At 41.5% G+C, this 20,530-nt stretch overlaps 1 protein-coding gene across 11 annotated transcripts in view; it reads right to left on the bottom strand.

The window, feature by feature from the left end:
* The window catches only part of LOC149323528 (alpha-2-macroglobulin-like protein 1), an 83,403-nt gene that overhangs the window by 6,789 nt on the left and 56,084 nt on the right, over positions 1 to 20,530 (bottom strand). For 7 of the 11 annotated variants that reach the window (XR_016276857.1, XM_089489140.1, XM_089489139.1 and 4 more), the window contains 15 exons: positions 19,763 to 19,898; positions 17,955 to 18,180; positions 16,525 to 16,651; positions 15,944 to 16,065; positions 15,538 to 15,589; positions 15,052 to 15,135; positions 14,437 to 14,613; positions 11,833 to 11,914; positions 10,901 to 11,057; positions 9,073 to 9,147; positions 7,990 to 8,149; positions 4,789 to 4,949; positions 1,561 to 1,776; positions 1,317 to 1,438; positions 388 to 478 (listed from right to left, as the gene is read on the bottom strand). Coding sequence is in view for 8 of the 11 variants with exons in the window: in XM_089489140.1 (XP_089345266.1) it covers positions 388 to 478; positions 1,317 to 1,438; positions 1,561 to 1,776; positions 4,789 to 4,949; positions 7,990 to 8,149; positions 9,073 to 9,147; positions 10,901 to 11,057; positions 11,833 to 11,914; positions 14,437 to 14,613; positions 15,052 to 15,135; positions 15,538 to 15,589; positions 15,944 to 16,065; positions 16,525 to 16,651; positions 17,955 to 18,180; positions 19,763 to 19,898 (1,988 nt within the window). In the remaining 3 variants the exon portion in view is untranslated. Of the gene's footprint in view, positions 1 to 387; positions 479 to 1,316; positions 1,439 to 1,560; positions 1,777 to 4,788; positions 4,950 to 5,772; positions 5,858 to 7,989; positions 8,150 to 9,072; positions 9,148 to 10,900; positions 11,058 to 11,832; positions 11,915 to 14,436; positions 14,614 to 15,051; positions 15,136 to 15,537; positions 15,590 to 15,943; positions 16,066 to 16,524; positions 16,652 to 17,954; positions 18,181 to 19,762; positions 19,899 to 20,530 lie in introns of those variants that run through there. The other 4 variants (XR_016276899.1, XR_016276893.1, XM_089489143.1 and 1 more) reach the window with 3 other exon arrangements.

Below are 20,530 nucleotides of genomic sequence, written 5' to 3'. Positions count from 1 at the left end.
CCCATAGCATTGAGCCAAGTAATTAAAGTGGTGTCAAACTGGATTATTTGTGCAGATGAAGCCTCAGTCTTCTTACTGGTTGCACAGCACACTCATGATAGACATCCCTTCTGTTCCTATTCTTCTGTTTTGGCATGATGGTGAAAGCCTCTCCATGGCAGCAGGCATCCATGATCAGCAGCTGGACTGTTCAAATTTTCACTGAAAACATGCTGCTACCAGGTGAAGCTGTTTTAGGATATTTTATTTTTGGCTATTAACATTTGTTTTTAATTTTCTTTTTTATGGCAGATTTTAGATCACACCAGCCAGGCTCTGTGTCACAACATAATAGGATAAATAAGGCATTAAATGTATGTGTGTGATAAACAATCAAACCTATTTTACCTTTTTCAAAGTTTTCTTTCCAGGGACACAGCCAGACAACATATTCACCTCTATAAGGGCCATGTTACTTGCCTCTCGTTGCCCTGTGTAGCTAGAAATAGCAAGGAAATATGTTCAGTAAAGACAGTGGCTGTCAAAACTGTGAGAAAGGTAAGACTTCAACTACAGCCATTGCCTCCCAGTGGAGAGCAAGATGAAAGTAGCAGAGAAGTGCCAAGCTCTGTTCTTGCTGGTGCTCCCATGTCCACTCTCCCTGCTCTCCACTGGGAAGGCAAGAGTCATATTCAGAGGGAATTGCTGGGGCTGAAAGTTAGTTTGAAGGGTAAGAGAAGACAGGGATCTGTGTTCAGTCTGACAGCGTTTTATGGTACCTTGTCTGACTTCTCAATCTGTCTGGTTTTAAAGTTACAAGAGCCCCGTCCCATATTTCTTCTGGCAACTCTGTTGTTGTTGTCAAATGTCCTAGAGTTGTCCCTGAACCATGGTGATCCTGTGTATGACACATCTCAAAGACCCCCTATTTGCCACTGCTCTATTCAGTTCATGCAATTTCATGCCTATGACCTCCCTGATTGAGTCTATCCATCTGGCACGTGGTCTTCCTCTCTTTCTACTGCCTTTTATCCTTCCCAGCATAATAGGAATGCATTTCCAAGACAAAATAACCAGGTCAGTCTTCAAGGAAGTTGTCCCAAGACTCTTCCTCTTTTTCCATTATGACATTTAACCTAGACAAGGCCAGTGTTTCTGAGCTATTACTATTGCTAACACCTTGTAGGTGAGAAGGCTACACAAGAGAGACACAGAGGAAATCCAGCACAGGATGGGGCAGTGTTTAATCTGGCAGCAAGCCACATTCCCAAAGCCATATAAATTACCTCCCTACAACTGTGATTCCTGACTCTCTCAGGAAAAGAATAGTACAGTACCTCACTTCTATGTTGAGATCAAAATGTCTTCGGGAATCCTCGTTGCATTCCTCTGGTGATGTCCTCACACTCAAAGCAAAAGCTTCAGGCTTTGGAGGTTGGCTGTTATATTGGAGAGCAGTCTAGGCGGGAGAAGAAAACTGATGAATTCTCAGGACATACTATTGCTAACACCTTGTAGGTGAGAAGGCTATACAAGAGACTCTATGAGTTACCTTCATTGCCTAGAGTTCCCAGGGCTCACCTGCACATATGCACAGCCATTCCCTGATACCTCAACCTTGTATTGAGCTGGGACTTCTGGGAGAGAGGCATGCTGCAGCACTAGCTGGTTCATCTTGTTCACATGGAATTCATGCTGGAAACCCTCACCAGATTTCACCACCACCTTGAGGTCTTCTATCTCCTGGTAAGCAAGGGCTGCATACTTGGCCAAAGCCTGTGTGCTAAGCACAATGCGCTGGGGAAAAGGAAACAATAAAATTGGGAACGGTAAGTGTGCACAGCTCCTCTTTGGAATCACAAAACAATCGTTAACATATTTTGAGATTTTGTCATTGAATATTTTCAGGTATAATGCAAGACCAGGGATGGCTGTTACCAGGGCTTATTCACATGCTCCATTTCCCTCATCAACCCAAATATGAGGGTTCCTGCTTGACTCAATGGTAGATAAGCTTTGGAGTCTTATGAAGCTATCTCCCATCCCCTGTGCTGCTTAACATCTATATGAAACCATTGCATTTATTAATCTTTTTCTATTTTTACACAAAAAGGTGTTTTGTAGAACTTACCATCTTTTAGTATAAAAACACAATTTTAATGCCAGAATTTATTTATTTATTTGGGCTGTTGCTGCTATTGATGAAAAAACCACTGGTCTTTTCATTCTCATACAGTGGAGGGAGATCTCACTAAGGTTTTTTGTGGGTTTTTCGGTCTATGTGGCCATGTTCTAGAAGATTTTCTTCCTGACGTTTCACCAGCATCTGTGGCTGGCATCTTCAGAGAAGATGCTGGCGAAACGTCAGGAAGAAAATCTTCTAGAACATGACCACATAGCCCAAAAAACCCACAAAAAAACATGGATGCCAGCCATGAAAGCCTTCGACTTCAGATCTCACTAAAAAAAATTCACAACAGGATAGCTCAATTTATCAAGACATCCTTTCTCATCAATGTTAAGATAATTTCCAATTATTTTTGCATCCCTATTATTAGGGTTTCCATACCCCACTTCCTCAAATCTGAAATACCTATTGGACTATGGTACACTCTTTGATTAAGAAAATGTTTAATTTAACTGTAAGGGCAGAACCAAAGATGTATCTATTAAATATGATAGATGATGAACAATTGGAAAGAAAACATGGTAAGCTACTATTCTACCCGATAAGCACAGCTAGACTATTTTATGCCTCTCTCTGGAAAGATCATGAAATCCCAGATCTAGATTCTTGGTTATTGAAAATATATGATTTTATGGAGATGGATAGATTAACTCCTATAATACACAAAAGACCACTTGAAGATTTCAACCAAAATGGGGATCCCTTCCTAAAATTTTTGAATGAAGAGAAAGGGAGTTATATAGGTATAATTTTTGACTGCTCTTTATTGATAATATATGAATGGAATGTTAAATACAATTTGCTTGGCCATCTGTACTAAGAAACAATATAAAAAGAACCAGAAGATTTTAAGGATTTAAATAAGATTATCACATAGAGATTTTTATTTTTGATAATTTTACTAGAAAGTTTGGTTTAGTATTTTATAGTTCCAAATGAATTGAGAGAACCTGTACAGGGTATGTTTAAAGTTCTGGACTTGGATCAGGTGATCCAAGTTCAAAGCTCTCCTTCCTAATTGAACTAATTATGTGACAATGAGTGATTACACACATACACACTCTCTCTGTGTATGTGCCTTCAAGTTGCCTGTCAACTTATGGTGACCCCAAGAATTTCATAGTTTCCTTAGGCAAAAATTACTGAGAGATGGTTTATGCCAGATCCTTCCTCCAAAATATAGCCTACAGCATCTGGCATTTGTTGGTGGCTTCTCATCAAAGTATTAACCAGGGCTGAGCCTGTGTGGCTTGCAAGATTGCAGTTGGGTGCCTTTAGGGTATTTAGCCCTCTCAATAAGCCTATGTTACATGTTTGCTGAAATGATTAAGAGAGAGGGAAACCATGTAAAGTGGCCATCTCCATTCCTAGTGAAGGACCAATAACAGAACAACAATAATATTAACATTTTGCCATGAACAGATCCTTCCAGTTATGTTCCCATGGCAGGTTTTCTTGGCTAGATTTATTCAGAGCGAATCTGCCTTTGCTTTCTTTTACAGTGAAAGAGTGTGACTTGTCCAAGGTTACCCACTGAGTTTCCATGGCCCAGACAGGATTCAAACCCTGGTCTCCCACAGCCATAGTCCAACATTCAAACTACTACACCATGCTGGCTCTCCCTTCAAGACTTTAGGCCTCATTATTTAAGGATAACCTCTTCTTATATGTAGTGACCTGCACTGCAAAGTAATTTATCTGAGCCCCTTCCTTTATGTCTATCCACGAAATAAGAGCAGCAGGTGGTTATGTGTAAAAGGGTATTTTCAGTATCAAACTCTCAGCTGCAGAACGCCTACACTAGGCATATTTATCATTTTCTCACACTTTTAAATTTATACAGTGTTTCTCTGTCACCTCTCCAAAAACTTGGAATGACCTGCCAGAAGAGATTCACTAATTATCCTCGCTCAAGGCTTTTTAAAAGGCGACAAAAACCTTTCTCTTCCGGCAGGCCTTCCCCGATTGATAATGTCCAGAACCAACTGAATCCCCCACCTTTTCTTATTTTTCTTATTTGTGGTTTGTTTATTATGTGTATAATAAACATTATACACATGTGTATACCGGACAACAAGTCAGTTCGTCACTGAACATAATGAAGATGATGGGTTTCTTGATGGTAAGAATTCATATCTTATCTAAATACCAACCTGTGCAAGAAAGTGCATCCAAAGACCCACAGCCAGAAAGTGTTCCATGAATTAACAGGCTTTCCTCTCAAATAATTCCCAATCCACAGCCAGTTTTTAGTCACATTATATTCAGATTCTATATACCATAAATGAAACCTATGGTTTTCCAGATGGGGGGAGGGGGGGCTTCACATGTATTATGAGTCCAATAGTTTTTGGAATCATGGGAATTGCAGTTTAGGGTATTTACAGTTTTTAGCCTGGGAACTCTTTTGGTGCCTCTGACCAAATTACAAAACTGAGGTTTCCATAGCATATAGCTCTGGCAGTTAAAGTGGAATCATGGTGCTATAAAGGTCAGTGTGAAAAAGCCCATGGGTTTTGCCATCCCTTTGAACTCGCCAGATTAGTGCTTCTACGGCCACCTACACAATGCATCTGCATACCTACAGCTATCACCTTCTTCCATTAAATAGTTGGTGTTACCTGTGTGGAATCAAATAACCCTAATTCACTCTCCCACATGGCAAGGGTTTTTGTCAGTTTAGAGACATGGCTGATGTCATCTGGAGATACTGATGGCCCAGAGAGATAGGCCAAGATTAAAAAGGCTGTAGATTCAATCGTTGACAATAAGAAAACTGGTCCTACACACAAAGAGAGAGAGAGAGAATGGAATGGGATGTAATGTTTTATACAGTAAGAAACCATCATGGAAAGTTCAGACCAATTTTTAGACCAGGAACTGCTAGTAATTCTAAGCCTTTTGTGTTACCTGGCAGCCTTTTGTTGAATTCAAGGATTCCATACCTTTCAATACAATATATATGCCATGTGCCAAGTAAATGTAGCTTTCCAGATGATTTGAAACCATTGGCAAGTGCTAAATAACTGGAAAACTGATACAGTCTTAGTATTTCTGGAGGAGTCATTTGGCTCATAGACAGGGAAACTCCTGAACTGAGTTGTCAGGTTGTTAACAGGCTAACAAAGAAACAACATTACCCCATAATCATCATCATCATCATCATCATCATCATCAAATCATAGAGTTGGAAGAGACCGCAAGGGCCATCCAGTCCAAACCCCTGCCATGCAGGAACTCTCAATCAAAGCATCCCCAACAGAAGGCCATCCAGCCTCTGCTTAAAGATCTCTAAGGAAGGAGACTCCACTACACTTCAAGGGAGTGTGTTCCACTGTCCAACAGCCCTTACAGTCAGGAAGTTCCTCCTAATGTTGAGCTGGAATCTCTTTTCCTGTATCCATACTGTAGTTTGTACTGTGCCCGGAAACTAATGGGCAGCCAGTGAAGAGATTTTAGAATTGGTGTTATATTAGTCATCTCTAGCTTCCCAGTGACTAATCTGGCCGCCATATTTTGAACTAATTGAAGTTTCCGGACTAGGCACAAGAGTAGCCCTATGCAGAGCGTGTTACAGAAGTCAAATCGTAAGGTTGCCAGGTTACCTGGCTCCAGGAAACGATGCAGCTGGCGTATCAGCCGAAGTTGATAACAAGCACTCCTGGCCATCATGTCTATCTGAGTTGGCATCTGAAGCGACAAATCCAAGAGCACCCCCAAGCTGTGAACACAGTCCTTTAGGGGAAGTGTGACCCCATCCAGGACTGGTTGATGTATCTCAATTCCTGGGTCAGAGGATCTGACAACAACTACCTCCATTTGATCTGGATTCAGTTTCAGTCTGTTTTTCTTCACCCACTTTTTATTACCGCTTTAAGACATTCATTCAGAGGAGAGATGCTATCCTTAGTCAAAGATGTAATCCGAGGCATGGAGAAATATATCTGGGTGTCATCAGCATACTGATAACACCCCACCCCATGCCTCCAGATGGCTTCATGTATATATTAAATAGCATTGGGAACAGAATGGCACCTTGTGGGACGCTGAATTTAAGCTCCCTTTTTGAGGAGCAACTGTCCTCAAGCATCACCATCTGGAGTCAGCCTGAGAGAAAGGATTGGAACCACTGCAATGCAGTGCTCCCAATTCCTAACTCTCCCAGGCATTCCAGAAGGATACCATGGTCGATGGTATCAAAAGCTGCTGAGAGGTCCAGAAGTACCAACAGGGTCACACTTCTCCTGTTGATACCCAGATGAAGATCATCCACCAAGGCAACCATGGCAGTCTCAACTCCATATCCTACCCTAAAGCCAGTTTGAAATGGATCCAGATAATCAGTTTCGTCCAAGACTCCTTGGAGCTGAAGGGCAACAGCCCTTTCAGTCACTTTGCTCAAAAACGGAAGATGTGAGACTGATCTATAATTATTCGTATCCAAAGGATCAAAGGAAGGCTTTTTCAGAGCAGCCTTACTATCGCTTTCTTTAAGCAGGATGGAAACTGGCCTTCCTGAAGAGATGCATTCATAATGCATTTTAGGTACTGTAAATCATTATAGCATCTCCACCTTGGACAACCAGCCACAAAGGGCAAGGACTGAGCGGGCATATTGTCTTCTTCACATTACCAAGGAGCTTGTCCATATCCTCAGTATTCACAGACTCAAATTGACCCAGTATAATCTTATTCACAGAGTTGCTGGACACCTTGCAGAAGATGCTCTTCCTCTTCCCTGCTGGCCTGCTGCCATAGCTCTCCCCTGTGAATTTCTGCCTAAGACTCCTCTCACTTCGGAATTAGGTGGAAAACTTGGGGGAGCTCTGACTGAACATGGGCATAGGAGCTATATTCTGAGACATTCTTCTCTGCTACCAATGCATCTGCACAGTGTTGTCCAGCTGAGTTATCATGAGGGGGTCATGCGTCTCATGTTATTGTGATGTGTATCCTATTACACTCTACCCACAAAAGCAGAACATTATTATTATGTTTCAACTGCCTTTTTTTTACCTATTTTAAATTAATGTTTTTAACATGATTGTTTATATGATTGATCTTTAAACAGTGACATTGTTAAAACCAACTGTAATTGGTTTTAACTTACATTGTGAGCAACCTCAGGCCCCAGGCCAGGAGAAAAACACCACGTGTCACCTTAAAGGAGGGTGATACCACTGCTCCTCCAACATCTGTATTTAAGGGAAAATAGTCTGTAGCATTTGTCTGTATCTCTTTAAAATGCTAAATAGATGGTGTGAGTGGGGTGAGGGTAGTGGGAAGAGAAAGGAGAGCGCCCAGGTTTTTTAAAAAAATTAAAGGTAAATTTAAAAAAATAAATTTATTTTTTTAACATTTTCTTTAAAAACATCACATTTTACCAAATTTTTCACTTTAATCACCTGAAACTATGTATATGTAATCACATTTATTCTGTGCATATGATATTGTAATTTAAAGATCATTTTAATTTTATATCACAACAATTACCATTAGATTCCGTGATATATGGGAATTACGATTTATGAGTAAATTAATATAAAAAACATTACTAAGGATTCTGTCTGGGTGTAATATGGGAGGAAGTCAATGAGGGGGTGACACCATGAGTTACTGCACCGGGTGACATCAACCCTAGTGATCCCACTAGAGAAAAGTACAATATAAATTAAATAAATACGTGCATTGGAAGAAAGGCAGTCAGTGAGGCATTCAGAATTCAACCCATCATCCTATCGTCCTGAGTGGAAAAGGCTATTTCTTACTCTAACAAGCAGCCTAAGAACAAAGTATGTAGTCTGTGAAAGAATTCCTTTTACCTCTTTTTTCAGTCTTTTCATCTAATTCTCTAAGGAGCTGTTCCCGTGTTTCTAAGTCGCCAGCCAATGTGAACACATAAGCTGACAAGGCCTTGGTGAAGATATTCATAGAACTCAAGTTTCCCTTTAGGCAGAGCAAGGCATCATCTACAACGGTACCCTGTAAGACAGGAGCAACAATAATAAAGGTTGCTAATCCATTAGTTACCAGTCAGTTATCAGGTAATAATATCTATTAGTGGAGTGTCTCTCATTCTTACTTCTGACTCTCATTGCTGATTCTTACAGGTATCTCCTAGCTTATATCTTACATATTTTAAACATCTTTTTAAGGTTTGTGTTTCTAGCAGTTCTTTGCAAATGGTAAATTGTAATTACTGCACAAACTCCAGTGCATCACTGAAGCCAATTTATTATATTATTATCAGTTTCACAGTCTACCAGATGCTACTGAAGGTAATTATGCTATTGTGATACTATTCATAGCAATTTGATTCAGATGTTTTGTCAGTCCATTTGAAATTGTTCCTAGAGTATCTGTCACTACTGCAACCACTGTATTTTTCTTTCTTTTTGATGTGAATTATTATTAAGTTATTATATTTCTGAAGACAGGATATGACCAATTTTACAACCAATAAAGTTACATAAAATCAATAAAACAAATGCCAGAAATTCTAATGAAGGTGAGGAGAATAGATATACTTGACCACATGTGGCTGTACTGTCCTCCAGAAAACACATGCCAACCAAAGAATACAGCCTTGTACTGATACTGTCAGCTTATGACTCAGTCATCCTCAGTGCATCAAGAATTGAAACTGTGAAAGCCTGGAAAGATTTCCAGGACCTGGAAATGATTACAATTTGGATATTGGCCCACATGGAATAAATGACTTAGAGTTTGTAAGCCAAGAGGAGAGATTATAGTTCAACTTTCATATGCCTGCTCACACGCTCCTTTGTATTGTCCAGCTGACAGTTCTGCCCTGAATTAAGGCTTTCTGGAAACTAGATTTCAGGAATAATAAAGGACTTCTGGGAGACCACAAAACTTGGCAGAAAAGCCAGAGTCAGACTTACATTCTTCTCCAGGTGGAGTTCCAACAGTGAGGCAGTAACATAAGCAGTCAGTGAGAGACCATCATCTACACCACCCTGGAAATGAAAAGAAAAGATAGGACATAAAGCCACAAGAGCACAATTCATCACAGTTTGGAAGGCATTCTCAAATAAACAATGTGCCCAGGGGCCATTTCTGCAGGCAAACAATTGCCTTGTATTAACTAACTTGTCCTTCTTTCTTAGCAAACCTGTTGTTATTTGCCATCAAGATGACTTATGGCAACCCTTTGAAAGCCCTCCAAGAGTCTTGCTCAAATCTTGCAAACTCAAGGCTGTGGCTTCCTTGATGAGTTATGAGGCTGTACAGATTGCCCCTAGGGGGTGACATGCAGCCGCGCCTTTATTGGCCAGATCAGGGCCGTAGCAACCTCATTTCGTGGCACCAATCTGGCCTTTGGGGAGTGCAAAAAGGAGCCACAAAAAAGCAGCTGCTTTTGCACTCTCCAAGGGGTGCCACAGCTGTAGCATCGCGGCTTTATGACGCCTCTTCGACGTTACATTATGTGGATGCAATGGTGGAGTCGCGCCATGATGGTGCACGCCGTGTGGACTGGCACACGCCAAAATGGAGCAATGGAGGCAGAGTTATGGCATCCAGTGATTCCACCCACAGGCCAGCACAAAGTGCCAGTATGTATAGGCTCTTATATTATGTTATGTTACATTATGTCAATCATGATATATTATGAAGGTTGTGTGTGAAGGAGAGGATGTGTGCGAATTCTGCTGCCTGTAATAATAAGATTTATTTATATTTCCCGCCTTTCCCTGTGGATCGAGGCGGCAGTACAACACAAAATAAAATTACAAATACAACAATAATAATGTTACACTGTCCCCTTAGACCCTCTCACCATTACATAATAATAGCATTCAATAACAATTAAAATAGTTAAATCCTAAAACAATTTAAAAGAAGTACGATGGAATGGACAACTAATACTGCTCCCCGATCTTCCAGAAGCCTTCTCCAGCCAAAAACAAAAAATATTTTCCCAGTGGTAAAAAGTAATAAGAATAAATTTAAATTTAAAGATCTGCTCTTCCTGAAGCACAAACTTTGCCTTCAAGTAAGTTATGGGATCCCTACAGGTTGTTTTCCCCCACAAAGAAAACAAAAACAAATAAAAGAGTGCACAGCCACTTCTGGGCGCTTGTGTGTGTATGCCCATGAACAAGTGTGTGTTTTTCTGGGGCTGATGAATACTCCTACTGTAGACTAATCTTAGAAAGCACTTGATTACCAGAATACAGCCAGTAATCTTACATTATATACTACCCCCACATTAAAAAACAATGAAATGATTCACCCATATAAAATTATGTACCATTCTGCTCTACAGTGAACTCTTCCCATCCATAGGAGTTCATTTCCATCTTGAAAGAGCCATTTTAAGAAACACTCTATTAATGAAGAGTGAATAAAAGATGCAAGATATCTGACCAAATATGTATGAAATAAGAATAACCTCCATACAAACTGTAGAATAGTCTCTGTATTGTAGATGAACATTTGCCCCTCCACAATTACTTCCCAAAGAGTAAAGCAGAAACAGGGATCTGGTTTGAATCAGAAATGTGGTGGGACATGTAGGGGAGAAAAAAAGAGTTAAAGATCTTGGTCTGTCTTCCTCCCCAGGGTCTCAGTCTTGATCAGGGGTATGCGCACATTTGCTTTTTAAAAGCTTTTACACAAGAACCAGTTGCATAAATGACATCATGCCACAATGTCTAACAGGAAACAGAGCTGTTCTACCTTGTCCACATTAATTCACAATGTCCTTACCTTCAGGGCATTGTTGAAGATTCTTCCCACACTTTGAAAGCAGCCACTGGGAAGCTGGTGCTGCCCCAGCCAGTGAACAGCATCATGAATGTGCTTTTCATCCACATAAATATAGGGTTTTGCCTGGTGAAAAGTCTTAGCCACAAAAGCTGTCAGCCTGCAGGATTAAAAAAATCAAATGAGGTGAAAATGCAACTCAGAATCACAGACATACCTCATTTATTTTTCATCTAGGGCCTCATTCCCACTACCTTTTAAACCAGAGCGCAAATCGATTTGAACCGGTTTAAATGACCATGGTTAGCACTTGAACCAAATCACTGAAGCAATTCTGAGAGGGAGGCCATGCACCAGACCCATTTAACCTGCATGTTTTAGACGCTGATTTTTTCTGTGTTTTTTTGGATGAATCAATTCCACGCAAGTGTGAACCAGATATGGATCAGAATCGATTTAAATTTGCCCTTCAGCCAGCTGGAGAGGATCCATTTTGAATCGATTCATTCGTCAATGTGAACCACAAGTGGGTTATTTTATTTTATTTTGCAACAAGAAAATGCCATTGGGGCAAATGTAGTGTGAACCATGCTCCACTGCCGAATCGATCCATCGATTCGAATTGCAAAGTGATTTATTTCTAAGTGGAAATATGGCCTAGGTTTTCTCTCCTCCTCCTCCCATATCCCGCTCTCTTCCTGGCTTACTCCAGTTGCTACAAAATAGTTTGCACTCAATTAACTCAGCAGAGGGAAGAAGTTAGAAAGGGGCAGAATCTTGCCTTCCCAAGTAAGTTCAGACAAAAGCAAACTGCTGCATTCTCCTGGCTTCTCTGTCCTTATTAACACCTTTAGTCATCTGGACCACACTCTGATGATGCTTGGTCCTGGTTTTTATCTATGAAATGTTGCAGGGTAGGGAATCTGCTTACTCACCAGGTATTTCCCTCAGTATCCCGTTTCCCAAAAGCACTGTAGGAACCATCATCATGTTTGTAGAGCAGCTCACGCTGGTACCCTGCAGAAAATGAGGAGGGATGTAATCCCAGCAACTTTTATCTGTACACTCACTTAATGTGTTATTTCATTTTATTGGATTCATCCCTTATTGTTCAGTTAGAAACATCCTAGAGTGGCCAGCGTAGTCAGATCAGTGAAATAATAAATACAGACAGCTGTATAAAATTGTAGCCCAGGGGAAGGCAAAGCAATAGCAATAGCAAGTACATTTCTATACAGCTTATCAGTGCACTTAAGGACTCCCTATGCGGTTTACAAAGTGTAAGCTAATTGCCCCCAACAATCTGGGTACTCATTTTAGCGACCTTGGAAGGATGCAAGCCTGAGTCGAACTTGAGCCCTTTCACTGGTATTGAACTCGAAACCTTATGGTTTGTGAGTGAGCGGCTGCAGTACAGGCACTTAACCACTGCGCCGCCAGGGCTCCTAAGCACATCCTGTAGGCATTGTGTGGCCCCCATTTTGCAGCCCTGCCAGGGTCTCCAGTCCCCTTCTGACCCACCCAGATGGGGTTGTTACTACTAACTGCTCAACGGAACCTCCAAAAGTTTTGGGAGAGATTGTGCTAGCCTCTTTGGTGGTCCCTTATCTTTATCTACCCAGTTAGGCCTCTCATTTTGCCCATATGAGCCTTTTCAAAATAGGATGCAACAAGACCACAGGGGTCAAAATATCCCAGGATAGCACTTCCTGAAGCCCTATTTGGAGTGGGAAATTAATTCCCCCCCCCCAAAAAATGGGGGGATGGGACATGGAAAGTTTCAGACTTTTAGGGTTCCCTGGCAGTTGTCCATCAACCCGATGTACTACAACTCTGGGTACCAGGATTCAGTTCCCAGCTTGGCTATGAAACCCAGTGGGTGACATTGGACAGGTTGCATGCTCTCAGCCTCAGGGTAATAGCAATAGCAGCTTCATTTATATATTATTTATTATTATTAACCTTTATTTATAAAGCACTGTAAATTTACACAGCGCTGTACATACAATCTTTTTAATTGGACGGTTCCCTGCCCTCAGGCTTACAATCTAAAAAGACACGACACAAAGGGAGAGGTGGTGGGGAAGGGGCCTCTCTAGTAGGATAATATGCCACTTCATACCACACTAAGCTGTCTCTTAAGGCATTTACAACTGTAAGCTAATTGCCTCCAACAAGCTGGGTACTCATTTTAGCAACCTCAGAAGGATGCAAGGCTGAGTTGACCCTGAGCCCTGGCTGGGACTGAACTCACAACCTTGTGGTTTGTGAGTGAGTGGCTGCAGTACTGGTGTTTTTAACCACTGTGCCACCAGGGCAAATGCTTTGATTGTGTATTCCTGCCTGGCAGCGGGTTGGATTTGATGGCCCTTGTAGTCTTTTCCAACTCTGTAAGTCTGAGATTCTGTGAAGGCAACGACAAACCTCCTCTGAACAAGTCTTGCCAAAAAAAAAAACCCACGATAAGGTCACTTGTTGCTGCTGTTTGCCTTCAAGTCAGTTAATAAAGTCCAGCAGTTCAAAGAGGAATTCTCCCATCGCATTTTTTTCATGGGGCTTTCCTGTGAATAGAATGTGACACTAGAATTCCTCTTTATTCACAAAATAATGATATGATTATCATGATGTCGCACAATGTCATTTGATAATCTTCACACAATTGCGCAATAGTGATGGTAGCATCCCACTATGCCCCCGTCATTTTTGCCACTGTGAAAATCTCCTATGACTCTGGAGACCATGATCAATTCCCACTTGGCAATGAAACCTACTCAGTGACCCTGGGCAAGTCACACTCTCTCAGCCTCAGAGGAAGGCAATGGCAAACAAATATGGCCAAGAAAACCCCATGATAGGTTCACCGTAGGGTTGCCATAAGTTGGAAACAACTTGAAGGCACACAACACATACACACACACCTAGGTAGGCATCAGTGGCAAGCAGTAGCAGCTGCCTTTTTTTAACAGTAGTTCATACTTTTAACACACACATATCTTGTTTTGTGTTTTAAAAAATCAATGATTTCCGGGGGAAATAAAAATGGTGCAATATAACATATTCCTTTGCAACATTTCTGTTTGAGGGATAAACAAATAGGGGTTCTATTCAAATGAGGCAATAGTGTTTCCTTTCCTCACAGACACAATGCTGTACCTTCTACAGTAAGCTTTGCAATCAGTATACATGACTGCAATGGAAAATCTATGAAAATGTGAAAAGCTGTATTGCCTTCAGCCTGTGTCTCAATTTCAAAGGTCTAATCCCAATTTCTAATAACAAAAGCAATACTTAATAAACAGAGCAATCCTAAATAGATTCCACCAGTAAAAATCACAACTCTTGCTTCACAATGTCTAGTGCATTCTCAAGGCCACCTTGAATGCATAGTTATGCACAGAATAGCTCCCCTGTTCCTCTTCCAGTGAGCCTGTGGTCCTCAGCAGGCGGTTATGTTCTTGCAGCCTCTTCCTAGCCATTCAGTTCTTGTCAGTGGACACCTGAACCCCTGCATTCCAAGAAGAAGGGGAAACACTACTCACCACTCTTCATGAATTCTGTTGCTTTCTTTTTGAACTCAGGGGTTGCACGGTTGGTCTTCTCCAAATACTGAAGTATAAAAATGTTGGGCGCAAACTTGACCATGTTTTGTTCACCACAGCCAATGGGCAGCATAATGAGATGGCCTATATTTTGTGTTGTCAGGCCCAAAATATCCCCTGAAGGAGAAAGAATGGAGGATGAAAATGTTAAGTCAACTTCACAACATCCTTCTTCCCAACTCTTGAGGAAACTCTGCAAATAATCCCCTCTTTTAGTGACCGGAGTAATAAAACAATCTGTAACAATAATTATAAAATTAACAATAAGAGACAAACATGCTTATTACACCACAGTATGATAACATGTGAGAGTTCAAATGTGATGTTAGCTTATCTGTTCATCCACCTATCCCTTTCACAGAGGAAAAACAGAGACAGTCTTGTGTATTTTGAGCATCTCTGTTCTGCCTCCAGGACTCACTCTATCTTCCCTCACCCCATAACAAGATACTGCTGAATGCTCTCTTTTCCTGCTGTACACAGTGTTGCCAATGTTTTAATTAGCCTTTTCAGGGTGTTTTTAGATATGGCAAAGAATGCACATTTTTCCCTCACCAATGACAGAGACAGTGGCTCGGCCAGAATCCTTCACGACATCTTCAGGCAGCTGCAGGGATACTTCTTGCACAACTGGATCTCCTGCAGGAAAATAAAGTCCCAAAACTAGTATCATACTGTGTTTGAACCAAGAGGCAGCAACACAACTGTATAATGCTTTTCCCAAATGCTTAGGGGAATCCACCTTTATTTATTTTCCTGTCAAGGAGGACAGTACAGTTATCTCATGGTGTCAAGAGGAAGCAATAACGTTGAGAGAGCTGCCCCAGTGGGGCATAACTTGCTCGACTGCATCTCTTTCCCTCAGCAGATTTGTGCCTCATGCATGCTAAGTGCCCTGGAGAAGACAGACACCTCAGTCCAACAAGAAAGACACCATGTTCTTTCTGAGCTGTATTCCTTAGGAACCTGGGGAAAGCCTTGCTGAACAGAGATACAGCCAGACCACACATGACCTAAGAAAGGGATGCCATCCAGACATACCTGAACTACACAGGAATGCATTGTAGGTCTTTTCTTCAGGGACACCTTCTGCCTATGAGAAGAAAAGGGAGCCATGAGTTCTTCTGAGGCTGCTCTCTCAGGTGAATTTCCCTCTGATTCTCAGCCCTCCTCCTTACATATGTCTCTCAATGCCAGTCAGGCCTTTTGACAGAACATAGTTCTATTTCAGTGAAAGACGAGGATCTCTCTCCCTGGCTGATCTGGCCTTAGTTCCAGAAACACAGGGACAAATGCCATGGAACTCTCCATCCCAGGCTTCAGGCACTGAAACACATTGGAGATACAAGCCCTTCCTCGGAGATCCTCATCCCACACTTTGGAAGCACTTACTAGCACCTGACGGCCTTGAGCATACTTTGATTCAGATGCTGGTGACCTCACTGACCTTGACAAGCACGGATTTTATCACTGTGTCTGACCGTCCTTGCGTAGGTGTCACAGAGATCCGGTTGCCACACAGTTCTTGGGTCTCCTCAGTCTCAGCAGTAATGGAGAAGTTGACACGCCCTACCAGAAGATAGAATAGTAGAAATCACTAAAGGCCAGGCTTTCAGCCAGAGGTCTGATGTGAGTGTGAATCGCCACTTATGTCTGGTAGAATCCCTCTGGCATCACTCTTGGCAATGTGTGTGAAATTATCAAGGAAGGCCAATGCTGTTCATTTTTACAGGACTCATGGGACAGACCCAGGTCAGAGCACAGAGGGAGGGGTGCTTCTGGAATGGATATGGACCACAACACATGCACACATGTGCCTGTACCAGCCCCAAATCTGCAGTGCAAACCCACTGGCGTGAGCAATAGCTCAAACTTACGGCTTTGGCTGGCAAGAAACTCACCCATACTATCATTGTCAATAACCTTACCACACATGGAGAAGTCTTTAGGGAAAACCAGGACATACACTGTGAAGCCCTAGGACTCCGGGTTCCCTGTGCCCTTCCCACTCCCAGCCTCCAGCCTCACCCAGCTGGGTAGCTGTCACGTTCCAGGAGAAGGTTTTGGCCTCATCAGCGCAGAGGCAGGTGGTAAACTGGCAGGCTGGGCATGGCTTCACCTCCGCTTCTTGCGTCTCTAGCAGGTTTACTGTCAACTGGACAAGGCAAAAAGGGAAGACAAATGAGTTGGTGGTCTGGGCAAGTGGTAACCATTCAAGAGAACTGATCTTGTATGTGTCAGGCCCCTTCACCATAAGGTGGGTGCCCCTCCCCATAGAGACAGGAGGCTGGATAACATTTTACCTGAGTTTAGTAAAAAATTGAGCAGGAAGGCTTTCCATTTGTTCTGAAAAACATATTTGGGCAGAAAGGAATTTCTCCCCAAGTTAGACTAGAAATAATCCTCTGGGGGAATTTGTTTTGGAAGTGGGCAGTTTGGTTTTTTCCACACAAATTCCTCTCACAAACCCTATTGCTCTGGGAGTATGCTGTGTACTTGTTTTATCCATTTCTTGTGACACACTCTGGCCTAGATTCTGTGAAGTAATCTGTGAGGAAAAGGAGTGGGGCCAGTAGACTGATGTCATATACCTGGGCAAGGGATTAGACAAGGTGGCTTCCTAAAGTGTTCTATGCTCTTCTGAACATCATCTGATTTTGCAAAGATGGGGCTGTCTTGCCCTTTATATCCTTGTGGCACATCTAAAAGCTGCATTTCTGCTCCTTCCTCCAATGCAAACTAGGCAAACTTGTTGTGGCCTGTGTGCTGCGCCCATAACCCTTGTTGGGACCTATGGAAATGATGCGCAGTGTCCACCACGACCACCTGCAGAGTTCAACCACGTCGACAGGACGCCAAGAAGAAGGAATCTGTGAAGATGTCTCCAACTAATAATGACTCTTACAAGGCTTCACTCTAAACGAGGGCTTTAATTTTCCTTTGCAGTATTTACAACTTAGATATACACAGTGTATTGGACATCCGTCTCTAATACACACTATTACACCAACCAACAATAACACAACCTCTGAGGCAGGCACATTAACACACAACCATCTCACTGCCTCTCAGTAACAGACACAGCCCACTCTGAGGCACCAACTGTCTCACTCTCCCTCAGTGACAGATGAGAACTGACAGTTGACAGTTGCATCAACATTCCGATGATGCACTGTTTGAATGCTGACACATTAGCTGCCACTGGAGCTGTAAATTATCTGCACAACAGCTCCCACTAGTGGCCACACTAATCTCATTTCTCATGTCATGCCCTCAAACACTGAAATTTGGCATTATTCCATCTTAGAAGTGCAAACATAGGAAGAACAGGACACTTGATGTTCAAGTTGCTGGGCCTCCATCTCCATTTCATCCAAAGAGGATCACAAATTTTTCTCTAGCCTGGCTTTCTGGGTTTATATGTAAGAGAAGGATTTTTGTCTAAAATGTGCACTCACCTGGATGCAGTCCTTGAGGTAATTGAAAACAATGGCCTTTAGTTCAAAAGTCTCTCCACGGACCACAGAATATGGTAATATGGGATCAACAAAGAAGGGCTGGAAGACTCTGAGTGTAGCTTGTTGGGAGAGTCCAAAGCCAATGTCCGCCACACAGAAAGCATGAGCGTTCCACTCTGTGATGGTGTCTGGAACAGTGAGGGGGTGGGTTGCTTTCCCTTCTTCACTAGAAAACAGAAATAGGGGTGTTCATAATTCCAGATGCTTCCACAGGAAGCTTCTATTGTACAAAGGGTCTGCCTCAAATAATACATTTTATGGGGGGTGCATTCATTGTGTTATATAATTTGTAAGCTTCAGACATTCCTCACTACTTCTTGTCTTTTTTCTTGTCACAAAAAGATCAGCTAAGGTGGGAAATATGGAATAACACTACAGTTCCTTCTAGCATTAGGTGACATTCCTCTTGAAGCACCCTACATAAAATTGCAGACCAATTTTTGAAAAGTTATTGGAGTTACATATCCAAGGAAACCCCAGGCTCTAGACATAGTATATGAGAGACTAACACCGAAGACCACCCAACTGATATTGGAGATAAGATGAGTGGAGTTTAATTCTGAATAAAATATTCTTAACATGTGGGCCAGAGCGGCAGTGTCGTATAATGGTTGGAGCATTGGGTCTCCGACTGTGGGAGACCAGGGTTCAGCTCTCCTCTTGGTCATGGAAAACTGCTGAGTGATCTTTGGCAAGTCATACTCACTCAGCCTCAGAAGAAGGCAAAGAAAAAACCTCTTTGAATAAATCTTGCATAAATTATTATTATTATTATTATTATTATTATTATTATTATTCACCTTTATTTATATAGCGCTGTAAATTTACACAGCGCAGGGACGACTTGGAGGCCAAAATGGAACCCCTCATTTCTAGAATTCTAGTCTCCACAGAGATCTTCAAGCTTATTTATGTTGCCAAAGAAAAATATCATAGACTACTTTACTCAGTGTGATCACATTGTACAGTGTGAACCTGAGTTGACATGTCTCTTGGGTTTTCTTCCCGTGAAAAATTAACACATGATAACTACATAACAGCCTAACAAAGGGAACAGGAAAGAAGGAGTGGGGCAAAGGAAAATGGATGTAAGTCTAGGAAATATGTCCAAATCTAACTGCTAAGAGACTGCTTAGAACTGGGAAACCACCACTCCTCTCTCTGTAGTTTGGGTGCTTAAAGGCTTGTCAGATTTAGCCATACAAGAACTCCTAGTGGAAAGAAAATGAAAAGGGTGAACAATAACTATCCAGAGTATATGGACAGCACTTTGGGATACTTTCACTAATGAATTTAGCACAAGGGATGTCTGACTCTTTCTTACTTAAACCTCCAATTGGAGGTTAAATGACCAAACCACACTAGTTGAATAAGTGCCCCAATAAAGGGACAGAGACAAAAATGGAGTAACACCAGACATTTATTCTTCTGAGTTTCCTATGTATAACCCAGCATGTTCTCTGAAACATGATAGGGACAGTCAATAAACACTGGTATCTAGCCATGTCCAGACAATATTTGTGGGAAACAATTCTGCCTGTTCCTTAAACTGAACAAGAGTTTGCACTTCTTTTTAATCTTTGTACTGGCAAAGATTAAAACACCTTGCCAATGACACCCAAAACAGATGTTTCATTTGATTTCATTCATATCCCAATTTTCTCCCAATATAGCAGGCCACAAGAAGATGACACCATAACCATTACAATCTGTTTTTAATCTCCCAGCAAAATCTGAGATGCACTAACCTGACAGGTACTAAATCCCAGATCCAGGTTTCTGGAAAGCGTGTCCTAGGTTTGTCTTTCTTGTCTTTCTTCTTTTCTGTAGAATCAAAAGCCTGGGAATCTTTTTCTACAACATTAGATTCATGATGTGAGGCACCTAAGTGGAACAGAGAAAGGAGCAAAAATGTTAAGTTTATTATTAAAAATGAATCCTAAAAAATATGGCCCATTTCAGAGCCTCATGATAATCTGGCAACAGACTCATCAAAAATTAACAATCAGCAATCGAACTGCTGACTCAAATGACAGAATGTCTTCCTGACAGGAGACAGACATCATGAGAAATAAAGATTGTTAATGCTAGGGAAAATAACTCAACATTAGTTCCACCTACAGAAGAGCTACTAAAATTAGTGAGGTATCTATTTTCTTTGGGGCTAAATCTAACATTAATCTTACCTGGAATTACCTGGAATAGTCACCTATTTATTCCAGGTAAGATTAAAGTAAGATTTAGCCCCAAGAAAATGTATTAGTGAGACACCAACTGTTCTCTTCTGCTTTTATTGGATGTGGTCCTATTTACAGACTTCAGCAAGCATTAGCCTAATTTGATCCTCCAGAAACAAATGGAAGAATTAGGGCTTGGGAAATGAACTTCTTTAAAATATAAAAAAAGATGTAAAGAAGAGTCCATCCTTACATCTGAATAGATGTAAAATTAATAGCACCAAACATTTCACATGCCACAAAAAGACTATTAATTTAAACATTCCTGTTTAAGCAAAC

This window comes from Sceloporus occidentalis, unplaced genomic scaffold, assembly GCF_023333645.1.
Source record: "Sceloporus occidentalis isolate IW3139 unplaced genomic scaffold, rSceOcc1.0.p SCAF_1, whole genome shotgun sequence".
Lineage (NCBI taxonomy): Eukaryota > Metazoa > Chordata > Lepidosauria > Squamata > Phrynosomatidae > Sceloporus > Sceloporus occidentalis.
Note: the sequence above shows the minus strand (reverse complement) of the source record. Positions and strands in the feature narration are given on the sequence as shown.